The following is a 14,629-nucleotide window of genomic DNA, read 5'->3' as shown; positions in this document are numbered from 1 at the left end:
GCCTCAGCCTCAGCCTCAGCCTCAGCCTCAGCCTCAGCCTCAGCCTCAGCCTCAGCCTCAGCCTCAGTATCAGGCGGTAGCTGAATTACTCCATACCAGTCAATGCATGGGTGAATTTCCTGAGACGCCCTTTGCAGTTCTTCCAAGTATATTCCTCTCTGGCCAGAACTGTATTCTCATACACTGAGCTGCCAACCCTTTTCTGATTCGTTCTCTGGAGCTCTGGTCTTCTCCAAAACATGATACAGGCTCTGCCCAGGTTTCTCTCTCTCGGAGTAGATGAGGGTGGTAACTCAGAGCTCACCTTCTTTCTCCGGTCTCTTGGGACACTGTCGTGGCCTGTGTCTACATTCTTAAGAACTCCTGTTCCATGTATCTTACTTTGCTTTTTTCGTCTCTTCTCACAGCAGGTAACTCTGGTCCCTAGTGCTCTGTCTCAGCATGAAGTAGATATGCATGTGATAGCTCACTGGTGTGTCCCTGAGAAAACAGTTTTACAAAAAACCTTGATGATAAAAGATGACATTCATAGCCGGGCAGTGGTGGCGCACGCCTTTAATCCCAGCACTTGGGAGGCAGAGGCAGGCGGATTTCTGAGTTCGAGGCCAGCCTGGTCTACAGAGTGAGTTCCAGGACAGCCAGAACTACACAGAGAAACCCTGTTTCGAAAAACCAAAAAAAAAAAAAAAAAAAAAAAAAGATGACATTCATAATTTAATACTGATTTTTGTTTATTTATTTTGATTTTATGTGTGTGAATGTTTTAACTCCAGGTATGTTTGTGTGCCGTGCCCGAAGAAGCCAGAGGAGAGTGTTAGATCCCCTGGAACTGGATGGTTATGAGCCTCTGTGTGGGTGCTGGGAACTGAACTCGGGTCCTCTGCAAGAAGTGGGCGCTCTTAACTGCTGGACCATCTCACCAGCCCCTTGTGCTAAATATTTTAAGATCTGTTTGTGTGGTTTGCATGTGTGTGTGCCTATTTGCTTGTATGTTGATGTGCATACATGTGTTGATGTGTGTGCATATTTGTAGAGGTCAGAGGTTAAGTTGGATGTCTTCTTTAACAGTTCACCATATATATTGAGGCAAGGTTTCTCACTTGAGTTCAGAGCTTGACAGTTTGGCAGGTCTAGCTAGCCAACTTGCTCTAAGGATCCCCTGTCTCTGCCTCTCTGCACTGGGCAGGTTGTCACACCCAGGCATTTGCATGGGTGCTGGAAGTCTGAACATCTATCCTAGTACCTGTGGTATCCCCTGAATGGTCCCCCAGTCTTTAATGCTAATTTCTTTTCATGTATATGGATGTTTTGCCTACATACATGTTTGTGTATCACTTGCATGCTTGGTTCCTGCAGAGGCCAGAAGAGAGCATCTAGCCTTTTGAACTGGAATTACAGAGAGTTGTGAGCTGCCATGTGGATGCTGGGATCAACCCCGGGTCTTTTAGAAGAGCATTCAGCCCTCTTAACTGCTGAGCCGTCTTTCCAACCTGCCTCTAGTGCTAAATATTCAGTATGTGTATGTGTGGGTTTGTACTTGTGTGTATGGGTGTTGTATCAAAGCGTACGAAAGAGCAGCAGAGACATGGGAAAGCAAGGCAAATCTGCCTTGTGACTGTCGTCGGTGAGTGACGAGCTAACAGGGTGATTGATGTCTTCTTTCTTGTCTTTGCTATAAATGCCAAATTAATATTTCTCCTATAATCTAGGAAAGATTAACTGAACATTTATGATGTTTGATTCGGTTTTTTGTTGTTGTTTTGTTTAGATCTTGCTATATAGCCCTAGTTCGACTCAAACTTGTGGCAGTTCTCCTGCCTCAGCTTCCCAAGTGCTGGAATGACAAATGTGTGTAACCACGCCCAGCTGTTATGTGATCTCGAGAGAATGGCATTCAACACTAATGGACTCAGAACCAGAGATCATACTCTCTGTAATTACAGGCAGGACAGTGTTCTGGAAAGTCTATAGAGATTGTGGAGGACTCTCCGGTCCGAGTGCTTGGGAAGGCTGAGAGGGCACTCGGTGTGCAGGCATTCCTGTTTCCCTCAGACCCAGCCTCTCTTCTGTCTACAGATTGTGCGAGTGGAGCCCTTGGTGTCTATGGGTCAGGTGACAGCTTTGCTGAACTCCATTGGCTGGACCCTGCCTGTGTTGCCTGAACTCGATGACCTCACAGTGGGTGAGTGCCCCACCGCCATGGCAGGATGACAGCAGAGGAATATGGGCGCCCTTCCATACAGCAGATCTTCATGCTGGCTACTTTCCTGTTTGGGACGAAAATGGTTGTGTTCCATTTCTGAGTGGTTCAGATATTCTGATCCCATCTGCTTCCTCGTGGCTGTCCCTCACTCCAGTTATATCACTCTCAAACACAGAATGAGTTTGGTCCCTCTCCCTGGGGTCTGTGACCACCAACGTTCTTATCCAAGGCCAACACCTTCCCATAGGTCATAGCTCCCCCACCCACTAACCTCTTCACTAGATTTCCTCTCAAAGTGGCTTCACATACAGATTTTTTTTTTTTCTTTTTGAGACAGGATTTCTCTGTGTTTCCCTGACTGGAATTCCATCTGTAAACCAGGCTGTCCTTAAACTCACAGAGATCCCCCTGCCTCTACCTCCTGAGTGCTGGGATTAAAGGCATCAGGCACTACTGCAGGGCCACACACAGATTTTTTTTTTAACCTCTAAGGCTGGTCGGAGGTGAGGGTGGTGACCATCCTCGAGACCTCTCACTCCTGCTCCTCAAGCTGCTGATGGGGCATTCCCTATTTTAGCAGTCCCATTTCTGCCAGCCCCACCCAGCTTTCCCTGCTGATGTACGTGTCTCTGCAGGGGGCCTGATCATGGGCACAGGCATCGAGTCATCGTCCCACAAGTATGGCCTGTTCCAACACATCTGCACCGCCTACGAGCTGATCCTGGCAGACGGCAGCTTTGTGCGCTGCACACCGGTAAGTTCATGGATAAGGACATTAGGGGCCGACTGTGGAGTCAGGGAGGAAACTCTCCTTGGTCTTCTTCATTTCCAGTACATCTATTATTGGGCTGGACAGCCCCTTAAAAGAGCTGAGGCACTGTTAAGAACACCTTCATACGTATATGGTGTTTATGTTCTTCACCAACCTATGAGGTGAGTACTAAGATTACCCAGAGTCAGATTGGAAGCTAAAGCACAGAGAGGCTAATAACCTGCCCAGGGTCACACAGATAGTAAATCCTACACCGTTAAGACTTAAACTTGGGTGATTAGGTTCAGGGTGGGTACATCCCAGCCACCAGAAGAGAGCACGACGAAGGATGACTAGCTCAGGAGTTCCGGTCTGGGATCAAAGGACCCCAGTCAACCAAGAACTAAGTCACATTGGCTCAGTACATCTTCCACTGTCTCATCTGAGCTCTGAGCCCTGTCTGTTCATTATCAGGAGAAGAAAGGAAGACAGGCTTCTCTGAGGCTGGTTTCTCCTTTGACAGCCTTGTGAACTGAAGGAGGAAGGTTCTGGGGGGGAGGGTGGAGTCTGGCATAGAGCATGGGTGGAGTTTTGGCAGTTTGGGCTGCTGTGCTCAGGACAGTGAGATGAGCTAGTAGCCCAGGGACTGGGTTGGTTGACAGAGCCCTGCTGTGCCAGAGGCTTCCACTGCCTTCCTCAGAACATCCTTGTCTAGGCCCATCTCACCACTCCCATCCTGCCTACCACCAACGCAATGTGTGTTAGTAGCACTGGCACACCAGTAGACAATTGGTAAACCAGCCCAAGGCTGGAATTTGGGTTTGTTTGTTTGTTTGTTTGATAGGGGTTCTTTTAGACATAAAGAATCTAACTTAGATTGGCCGACGGCCACTGCTTCAGAGTTGGGAGATCCTACCTGAGCCCAGCTGATGCAGCAGACTTTCCAGGGAGCCTTGACTGAGACAGGTTAACTCATGCTCCTATCAAAGTGCACAGTGTCCTGCCAGACTCTGATGTAGGGTAAAGTGGACCAGGAAAGGTATTGTTACTTTTAGTGCCAGCCCAGGAAGGGCATTGGCACATTTTCATGCCTCCTGGATCCAGCTCATGTCCCCTGCACTGGGCCCCTCCTTCCCCCCCATAGTTCAGGCAGTTCTGGTCATGTCCGTACTGGGTGGTTCAGGGCCTAGGCCTCAGCAGCAGGAAGTGGATACTGTTTAGCTGAGCATCCCTGATACAGGGAGCAGTAGGAAGTTAAACATGAAGTAGGAATTGCTGAGGGAAAATTGAGTACAGGTGATAGCAACAGGCAGGAATCCAGTCCAGGCCCCATACCCCCTCAGTGACCATCAGAGGGCAAGCTCTCAGCCTGTGTCACTCCTCTCTCACAGTCTGAAAACTCAGACCTGTTCTATGCCGTACCCTGGTCCTGTGGGACCCTGGGCTTCCTGGTGGCTGCCGAGATCCGTATCATCCCCGCCAAGAAGTACGTCAAGCTACGGTTTGAGCCAGTGCGGGGCCTGGAGGCCATCTGTGAAAAATTCACTCAGGAGTCCCAGCGGCTGGAGAACCACTTCGTGGAAGGGTTGCTGTACTCCCTAGATGAGGCTGTCATCATGACAGGGGTCATGACAGATGACGTGGAGCCCAGCAAGGTAGGCCAGGGGAAGGAAGTGAGCGGGGGACTGCTTCATGTGGCATGGTCCACCAGGGTGCAAGTAACAGGCTCCCTCAGAGATATGGGGAGCCACAAGAGGCCTGTCTCCTCCACTGCTGCCACCCGCCAGTTATGTGCTTCCTGTATAGACAAAACCTGTTGTCTAATGACAGCCCATGTCATAGATGAAGAAACTGATGCTCCAAGGGGTAATTTAAATTTCTACAAGACAGGAGAACCAAGATTGAGTAATTGCTTTGATACGTCCTCCAGGCCAAATGGGCACACCCTCAGTTCACCATACACTGTAGAAGGTTTTATTAGCATATCTTAATTACACATAACAAGTGAGTAATGTTTTAATCTTTATTTATTTTCAGACAGGGTTACCTACTAGCTCAGGCTGTTCTGGCTGGGACTGTGTAATCCAGGCTAACCTCCAATTTACAGCTGTCTTCTTGCTTTAGTCTCTTAAGTGTGAGTTCTGGAATTATAGGTGTGAATCATTATGTAATATTTTTGGTTTTGTTCTGTTTTTTTATTTGTTTGTTAGTTTTTTTGTTTTGTTTTTGTTTTAGACAGGATCTCACTGTGTAGTCCTATGGTGTAAATCTTAGCTATGTAAACTAGGCTGTCCTCAAACTCAGAACCGCCTGATTATAGGCATGTGCCACTATACCCAGCAGCCAAGTAGTTTTTAATAGCAGAGTTCTTTTTCCCTCCGTTCAGACAGGATGAGTGCTTATGGTAAGACACCTGGAAGTACAAACAAATAAAAGACCCCACCCACACGTGTGACCCTAACTCGTTCCTCATTTATCTCCCCCTTATGCATACAGAAAACCTTTTCAAGTTGTTAAATTATGAACTAGGATGTTGGTGTTGAATGTGTAAGAAAGTTGAGGTGCATCCCTTCACTCCCGGGGTCATCACTTCCACAGTTTTCTCTACGCTTATCAGTGTCTGTGGTTGTGCATGTCCTGGCTTTATCCTATACAGACCTCTTCGTTGTGTGTGAGTACTTGGCCTGACCCATCATCCACTGATAAGCACTTTCCCTGAAGATTTAAGACTCTCCTTGTCCTTTCCTACCAACATGTTTATGAATGAATCCCGAACCAAGGTGTGAGCACCCGAAATGTGAGGGAGAGATTGAGAGCACACGGTCCTCAGTGGGGCAGCCGTGTGCATGCCTGCGTCCAGCAACAGGTGGCTGGAGGCCCTCCCCTGCATCTCTTGCCAGCTGTAGAGAGAGTATCACACTTTGATTTTTGCCAATCTGATAAGGTTAAAAATAGTCCCTCTCTGTTTTGTAGCTCTCTTGTTACATTTGAGGTTGAACATATCTTTATAGAGTTTTCTAGCTTGACTGCCCTTACCTGTGACTGTCTCTTTAAATTTGCCTTGTTCAAGTGGGTAAGCATTGTCCTGTGCTATGTTGCCTGAGTCAACTTAATGCCTTCAGAACAGTGCATTTAGCAAATGCCAGATCTGTCCATAGTTGGCAATTTAAGTTGCTTCCAGTTTTATTTTTATTTTAATAAGGAAAGCGTTGAGGAAACTTGTTCTTCATCAAAGTATTGGCATCTCTTAAGGCTGTGGCGGATACTTATATGCTTAAAATGTTTTAAAATTGGGGCTCTCAAGATGGCTTAGGAAATGTAGATACTTCCCACCAAGACTGACCACGTGAATTTGATCCCTGGGACCTACATGACAGAGGGAAAGAACTAACTCCCACAAATTGTCCTCTGTTACACACACAGACACACACACACACACACACACACACAAAATAAAGTTTGTTTTTGTTTAATTTAAATGGAGGGATAGAGGTTAGCCCAGTGGCTGTGTGCTTACCTAATATGTATGAGACTCTGGCTTCAGTAAAATATAATGTTTTGAAAAAGACTCAAAAATCATGGGGAACAAGCCCTTCTCCATATTAGGAAGTGAGACCCAGTGAGAGCTAGAGACTCCTGGAGATGCCCAGCAAGCACAGCGGGTTTACATTCTTGTCTCTGGCTTCTGGTTCACATGGCTCCCTGAGCGGAAGCTTCTAGAGCTTAGCAATGTCCATGGCATTGATGTCTGGAAGAGGATGTCCAGGAGCGTTAGCAACAGCAGCCATAGAGTTCAAGTGTTCTGTCTCTCTCTAGCCTCAAGCCTAGGCATTGTGAGCCTCCCACCCCTAATCACCTATGGGGTATCTGGTCTAGAGGTGTTACAGCTTCTCTAGGGCATTTCCTTAGAGACTGTCCACAGCATAAAGCTGAGGCAGAGTCTAGAGAAGCCACCCACCATACCAAAATAACTTCACTGTGGTCTGAAATCAGATGCCATCAGTGTGATGATTGCTTAAAGGATTTGCTCAGCTCCTAACATATTTAGATCCCTATACTTCCTGAGGAAGGAACAGGGGTCCCAAGACCTTCTCAGGAGCTCGTCCAAGCCCAGTGGTAGAAAAGACCAGAGGCCAGAGAGTCTTGCCATTTGTCCTAGCAGATAAGACCAGGACACCTAGTGCAAGTGGAGTTGGGACAGGAGAGTGGTAGATGCCGTCAGACGGGCCAGACATCCCAGTTTAGAAGCCAGCCAAGCACTGTGAAGGGTGAAGGACCCTCTGGTGGCACCATCCAGGGTGAGGCTGGACAGAGCCAGGCTGGAGGTGACTTTCTGTGGATATGTTAAACCCAGCTTGAGCCTCTGCAGCCTTCCCAGCTGCTCAGTGTCCTGAGTGATGGTTAGCTGGCGTATTTCCCATTTCTGGGCTTCTCTGGCACAGTGCTTCCTGACGATCTTGGACCCAGACACCCCAAGTTTCAACTTAATTACACAGTGGATGCCACTGCCAGGCGAGTGGCCTGGCCCCCACTGCCTCAGATCAAGTTGCGCAGTGTGCTGCTGGTTTCGGTCCCCTTCTGTCACCTCTGTCCACAGGGAAGCCAGCTGGGGCAAAGAGATTCTTCCACAAAACTGTCTTGCACCTGTGCAAAACTGGGCCTCCCTCTCTCCTCAGGCTCCACAAGAGGGTGGTACCCAGAGAAATCACAGGTGCTGGCTGCAGAGGGAAAGGCTGAAGGCCATGGCGGGGGAGGGGGTGCCTAGGGAACAGATGTTGTAGGCCACACCCGTGCTAGGTATGCCCTGTGTTATGTGTTTGACCTACACAGCCATTCCAGTTATCAGTGTCTCCATCTTGCCATATAGAAAGTGAGACACACAGGCTAAAGGATCAGCCTCATGGCTTGTACATGGGAAAAGCAGACTGGCATATAGAACAAACAGTATAGTGTGTTTTGGCTTTACTGTTTTGTTTTGTTTTGTTTTTGACAGAAAGTTGAAGCCTTGAAAATGTGTGTGTGTGTGTGTGTGTGTGTGTGTGTGTGTATGAATGTATATATTTTATTGTTAATTCACACATAGAAAACAGGGTTAGGGAGTAGTCTGTACCAGTTCACACTACTAGAGCATGGCTAAGCAATATTCAGCCCAGCCTCTCAGGCCTAAAAGCTGCTCTCTTCCCAAGAGAACCTGCCCAGAATTCAGTTCAGAGGAGTGGGGGCTGAGGTCTGAGCAGCTAGGTCCTCTTGGCACCAGACAGATCAAGGCCTGTAAGGCAACAGTTCAGTGTGCCACTTAGGCACTAGAGGACACAGAGTCCGTGGTCAGAACATTAACCACCTAGGACATTCCCTCCAGGAGAGGGAAATTATAGGGAGAATGCTGGGCCCAGAGCGCTGGTGCCAGGCAGGGGAAAGCAGGAAAGTGCTGTGCTTGGCTGTAGCTGTAGCAGTGAATTGCAGTAAGGGTGATCCACACTAGCTCAGCAAGGGCAGCAGGGAGCTAACACCCCAAATTATCACTGACACTGAACATTGACTCTGTTCTAATCAAGACATGAGCCATTAAACTCTGCAGACTGCCTGAGCCAGTGCACAGCACTGAGGTTCACTGAGTGTCTGCTCTCTGCGGGAGAGAGAGTGGCTGCTGTGCCCAACCCGCCCGGCTCTGAAGACTCTCCAAGGCCACAATTGACATGTCAGAGCTTTGCAAAGGCCAAGCGCATTAGACAGCGGCTGGATCACTGTTGCTCCCTGGTGGCTCCCTGGTGGCTCCTCTGTGGCCTGATCACAATGCCCTCTTGTCATTTCAGCTGAATAGCATTGGCAGTTACTACAAGCCGTGGTTCTTCAAGCATGTGGAGAACTACCTGAAGACAAACCGAGAGGGCCTTGAATACATTCCCCTGAGGCACTACTACCACCGACACACACGCAGCATCTTCTGGGAGCTCCAGGTGAGGCCCTGCCTCTTGAGACAGCAGGCCATTCACATTGTGGTCACAGTTCTCTGTCTCTCTGGTGAAAGAAATGGTCTCGTCCTTGTGGTCCAGCAGAGCACTTGCTGTGTTTTAGGCTGAGGACAGCCTGCTACAGTGAGAAGTTTGCTTTCACCACTGACACTGAGAGTGGGCCTTCCTTTGGGAAAGGTAGACCTTTATCTTCCTGGAAGCGTTACCATTGCTGAACTAAGGAACTCTAACTCTATGTGGGGCTAGAGCAAGAGGGGGGAGGGTTGTACAAAAGAAAGAAGAGGAGAGTCAAGTTGACCCTCGAAGAGAGCATAAGTCTGTCATTATGTTGTCGGGATGAGTGGACAGGTCGTAACCTTAGGAGATGATGCATGAGGTGGCACCTGGACTTGGGGAGGACAGGCCACACAGGACCTCCAGGAGAGCCTCTGGGCAGAGAAACAGCCAGTGGCTGGCCAAGAGAATTATCTAGTGTCTGGTGTGTAGTTCTGGGAACTCAGTACACACATGAAGCTGTGGTGGCTTCACCTTCATAGGGCCCCAGATGTTTTCTTTGTACTGTAAGGAAACCTCGTGCTCACTGAGCAAGTAAGCATTTTGCACATTCTTTAGGGGACACACACACACACACACACAGGAAGTGCAGTTGTTGGAGAATGGTAATCGTGTGTCTTAACTGTGGAGGTCCTGCCACAGTGTCCCCCACCATTGCTATGATGCTTACGTTTCCCAGTCTTCCTGTCCTGGCCAATACATAGTTGTGATTTGTAAGCCATTGTTATTACAGTCATCCTCAGGTGTGCAGTGGTGCCCCAAAGGGGTTTGATTGTAGCTCCTTATTGATCTCTTCATGTTGAGCATTGTGTAGGTGTTTGTGGGCCATTTGTGGGGTCTTTGGTTGGTTTTTATTTTTTAGTTTGTTCATTCATTTTTGGTGTGTGTGTGTGTAACACACATGTACTATGATGTACGTGTGGAGGTCAGAGGACAACTTATAAAAATCAGTTTTCTTGCTCTCCCTTGTGGGTCCCAGAGATTAAACTCGAGTCATCGGGTTTGGCAGTGAGTGCCTTTATCCACTGAGCTAACTCGCGAGCGCCTTTGTTCATTCTTCCTGGTCTGTTTGTGTTTTGTTGTTGTCGTGTATGTGTTTTCACATACTTACAGATCTTCATACAAGATACTGAACCATCAGCAGATTCATGATTTATAAATATGTCTCTCCTCCTGCACATTGCTTTTCATGGTTTTGGCAACGTGTGACGATGTGTGTACGTGATTTTCGTGTAAATGAATCCCAACTTTTATCCATTGTCTCAATGTCATACTCAGGGATGTATTAACAAACGCAAGCTCACAAAGATCCTCTTCATCCCCCAGTCTACGCCTGCCTCCGGGAGCTTCAAGGCTGTGACTCTTTCACTGGGTTGAACATTTGGCACCTCCTGTGTGAGGCAGGAGTCAGCTGCAGTCTCCTGCACCTCTCTGTCCAGGTGTCCCTGCAAGCTGCATATGTCTGAAACACAGCAAGGCTGCCCAGCTAGAGCCGAGGTACAGAATGAGGTCACACGTCAGCCGGAGGCTGGATCACATGGCTCCTTGTAGGTCAAGTGAGAACCTAATGCTTTATTGTGGGTGCAATAGGAAGTCAGTGGGGGCTTGGAGAAGGTAGGTGATGTGTCCTAGTTTTTATTTTTAAAGAATATCTTTGGTAGCTGGGTGGAGAGTTGGGTAGTTTGGGGCCTAAGAGATCATGGAAGAGGAGATGAAAGATTTCTGTTGTCTGGGAGGCATCAGAGAAGAAAAGTAGCCTGAGGCCCAGGGACTGACTGTTAAGCTGACCTGCAGGATTGCCAGACAGATTGGCATGAGATCAAGGCTGAAGACCCAAGAACTAGGTGAACGAGGTCCCCTAACTGTGACATGAAGCCAGGGATGGGTGGAGGTAGCACATGGTGAAGGGCACTGGAAATTCTGCCTGGAGTTTATCTGTTGAAGGTACTTCATTGGGAATGCAAGTGGGGCCCTAAGTTGGTAGGCAGTCAACTGTGTGCTTGAGGACCAGAGGGTCTCAGCAGGGATAAAGACCATGTGTTTAAATATGGGCCCGTGGCAGAGAAATGTTTTTGAGTTTGTAGGGGAAACGTTTGGGTGTGATTGTTTTATGTTTGAGATAAGATCTCTTGTAGCCCAGGATGGTCCTTATGTAGCTGAGGCTAACCTAGATCTTCCTGTGTCCACTCCCCAGATGCTGAGCGAATAGGCCTGTTCAACCACACCTGGCCTTTTCTTCTTTTTGGCAATTGATATTTAAAGCCAAGATAGTAGGTGCATAAACACACCCAGCCCTGGGTGCCCCACAGCCCTGGAGAGGAGGAGCCAGCAGAAGAGAAGGTGCCCTTAACCATAGCCCTGTAGAGCTGTAGAGAGCTTCAGGAAAGTGTTGAGTGCTAAGTGAGACGAGGGGAAAGAGTCAGCTTTGGATAGCAGGTGGAAGACTGGGCTGGTGAAAACCAGTCTCAGGGGTACTTCTAACGGAACAGACAGACTCAGGGGACAGGAGCCAGAGCTGAGGATGGAGCTAAGAAAGACTCTTGTTTCTATGATTGTTTTCAGGAGAGATGCCATCATGGTTATGTGTCCTGGGACAGATGAGGGGAATGACTGTGTGGGGTGGGGGCTGTTTAAAGAGTAGCATGGCACCTTGGCTCAGCCGAGAAGGTGGCCTCTTGGGAGCATGCGTAGGAGGGAACAGGCGCTTGAAGTTGGGGACAGCTGGGCAGCCCTTCTGTTTGTCTGTAATTTTTCAATGAAATCAGAAGTAGGAATTTCAGCCAGGGCATGGCCACAGCTTGAGAGGGGTGGCGTGCAAATTGTCCCTTAGACAATAGGAAGTTCATTGTCTGGGAATGACCACGGGATTCAGCCTCCTAAGACTGGTGACCATGAATTCATGGCAAGGCAATGTGTGGCTGTGAGTTTTCACACTGTGAAAGTGACACCAGGTGGTTAGAGCGGGCCACCTCTAGGGGAGGTTGGACAGTAGGAACTGTGGAGTAGATAAATATAGACACTGGTTGTCTGAGGCTCCGGAACATTTTTAAAGGACCAACTAGCTGATATTTTAAGCTCTTTTACTCCATCAACTGAGCCCTGCTGCCGAGATAATCCCATGTGGTACAGCTGGCTTGGGAAAAGATATCCTGGGACTGGTTTGGCTCTGAGGTTGGATCACCATGGTGACAATGTTGCCGGAGATATGACCTGAGAACAGTAGCTCAGCTCAGTGAAAGATAAGATTGCTGGAAGATACAGGCACACCGAGCGGGGGAGCTGGGGGTACCGAGTGTGGGTAGATCATATCTGCGAGTATTAAAATCACCAAGTATGAGTGCAAATGAAGGCAGCGGTGGTCCTGGACTCAGTAAGGGAGAGCTGCATCGGACCAGGGCGCTGTGAGGAGATACAGTGGTGCATGCCTCAGTGATAAGAGCCACGAATGTGAGGTGAGGGGTAGCCGTGAGAGTGGGTGAGAGGATGGTGCCGTGGTCCCTGTCTCATTGAGCGGTGCCAGGAAGTAGGGTAAGCAGATTGCAGTGCTTCAGGCTTCAGTAAGGGGTCCATGAGAGCCAGGGGGAGGTGATGGATGGATGGAGGAAGCCCTTCCTGACTCCACAGGCTCCTTGCGCTGCATCACAGCAAAGTGGTGGCCTCCCCCATGACAGATCACCTGAGAGACTGAAGTGTGCCTACCATGTCAAGGTTTCCAGTCACTCCTGCCACACCCCACGTGTTAGCACCAGGTGTCATTTACTTGAACCCACTTCAGCTGAAGGGCACTGAGCCCCCACCTCATGAGGAGATAGATTTTAAACCACTTCAGTCTATGCTCAAAATGAGGCTTGCCATATCTTTGTGCAGTTCTGTGAACACTGTCCTAAGCTGCCTTCATTTACAGGAAGGAACTGGAAGAACGGGTGTTTAAACCTGTGTGTGCTCACCTGGAGTTTACACTGGGGAATTAGGAATGCCAGGCAGTAGGGAAACAGGACTAGGCAGCAGGAGAGGCCACGCTGTTGGTCACATGGAAGGTTTCAGCTGGCCCACAGAAGCTCCAAGTAGGTTTGGCCTTCAGAATAGCATGCCCTTTGAGATCAGTGGACTTTGCTCACACCTCTGCTCTAGTCCAGGCCTTTCTTCCCTCCTCCTTGCCTGATGAAGCAATTCCCTTCTGCCATGGGTGGTTTCCTGAGAAGGGACCCAGTTCTGAGTGTCCCTGGGGAAGTGGGTGGAACACACAGCTAGACGGAGTCATAGACATTCTGGAAGCTGAAACCTTTCTGATAAGGGAAATACAATTTAGGCTTACCCTCCAAGACACCACCTTTCTTTGTTTCTTTCTTTCTTTCTTTCTTTCTTTCTTTCTTTCTTTCTTTCTTTTTTTCTTTCTTTCTTTTTTTTGTTTTGTTTTTTTATTTTGTTTTTTTTTCGAGACAGGGTTGTTCTGTATAGTCCGGGCTGTCCTGGAACTCACTCTGTAGACCAGGTTGGCCTCAAACTCAGAAATCCACCTGCCTTTGCCTCCCAAGTGCTGGGATTAAAGGCGTGCAACGACCACTGCCCGGCTAAGACACCACCTTTCGATTGGCCGCCTTCTTTACTTTGCTCCCTGTAGAAAAGGGCTTTTGAAAGAACCAGGTGAACCTCCATTCTGGGTGAAGTCAGCCCATCCCTCGCCTGGGCCTAGCCTGACTGGCTCAGACACCTCCCAGCTTCCCCGACTTGGGTCACTGAGCAACTCTAAAGTCCAGGGCCAGCTAGGTAACCTGTGGGGCCCACACACAAAGTAGGCCTAGAGTGCCACTGAACATACTAAAACATAATGTCTTTTCCTCTTTCCTGTCCTAAATGTGTGCATAGTAAATACAAAATGAATTAAGTTATTAGCATGTGTTTTAAGTATAAATCTGAGAGCACTTAACTCCTCTGATTTGTATATTTTTTGTTCCTAAGAATGCAGTACTAGGCCAGGCAGTGGTGCCGCACGCCTTTAGTCCCAGCACTCGGGAGGCAGAGGCAGGCGGGTCTCTGGATTCAGGGCTAGCCTGGTCTCAGAGTGAGTTCCAGGACAGCCAGGGCTACACAGAGAAACCCTGTCTCAAACAAACAAAAAACAAAAAACAAAAAAAAATTAAAGAGGAAGAAGAACACCGCTCTGGGGCTCGGTATTAGGGTGTTTGTATGAGGCCTACGTTCAATCCTTGTAGTGGGGTTGGCAGAGGGACAGACCACTGTCTCATCAGTACTTTTTGCTCTAGAGAGCTGATTCTGTGATTAAAGCATTTGTTGTTCAGGCATGAAGGCCTGAATTTGAATCCCCAGAACCCACTTAAAGCTAAGCATGAAGCCACACACGTCTATAATCCCAGAGCTTCTGAGAGATGAGGCAGGAGAATCTCTGGAAACTTCCCATTTGGTTAGCCTGGCACAACAACAAAAGAAACCTTATTGCATGCAAGGTAGAAGGCAAGGACAATACTCAGAGTTATCATCTGACCTCCATATGTGACCTCCACAGACATGCTTGCATGCGCGCATACATACACACACACACACACACACACACACGCACACACACACACACATACAAAGACTCTTTATTTTATTTTATTTTATTTTATTTTATTTTATTTTATTTTATTT

At 48.3% G+C, this 14,629-nt stretch overlaps 1 protein-coding gene across 1 annotated transcript in view; it reads left to right on the top strand.

Moving 5' to 3' along the window:
- The window catches only part of Dhcr24 (24-dehydrocholesterol reductase), a 29,226-nt gene that overhangs the window by 8,986 nt on the left and 5,611 nt on the right, over positions 1–14,629 (top strand). The window contains exons 3-6 of the mRNA XM_028786076.1: positions 2,077–2,182; positions 2,839–2,957; positions 4,346–4,609; positions 8,768–8,911. Of these exons, the coding sequence (XP_028641909.1) occupies positions 2,077–2,182; positions 2,839–2,957; positions 4,346–4,609; positions 8,768–8,911 (633 nt within the window). The remainder of the gene's footprint in view (positions 1–2,076; positions 2,183–2,838; positions 2,958–4,345; positions 4,610–8,767; positions 8,912–14,629) is intronic.

This window comes from Grammomys surdaster, unplaced genomic scaffold (genome assembly GCF_004785775.1).
Source record: "Grammomys surdaster isolate TR1022 unplaced genomic scaffold, NIH_TR_1.0 100, whole genome shotgun sequence".
In the NCBI taxonomy this organism is placed as follows: domain Eukaryota; kingdom Metazoa; phylum Chordata; class Mammalia; order Rodentia; family Muridae; genus Grammomys; species Grammomys surdaster.
This window is presented reverse-complemented; position numbering and strand designations above follow the sequence as displayed.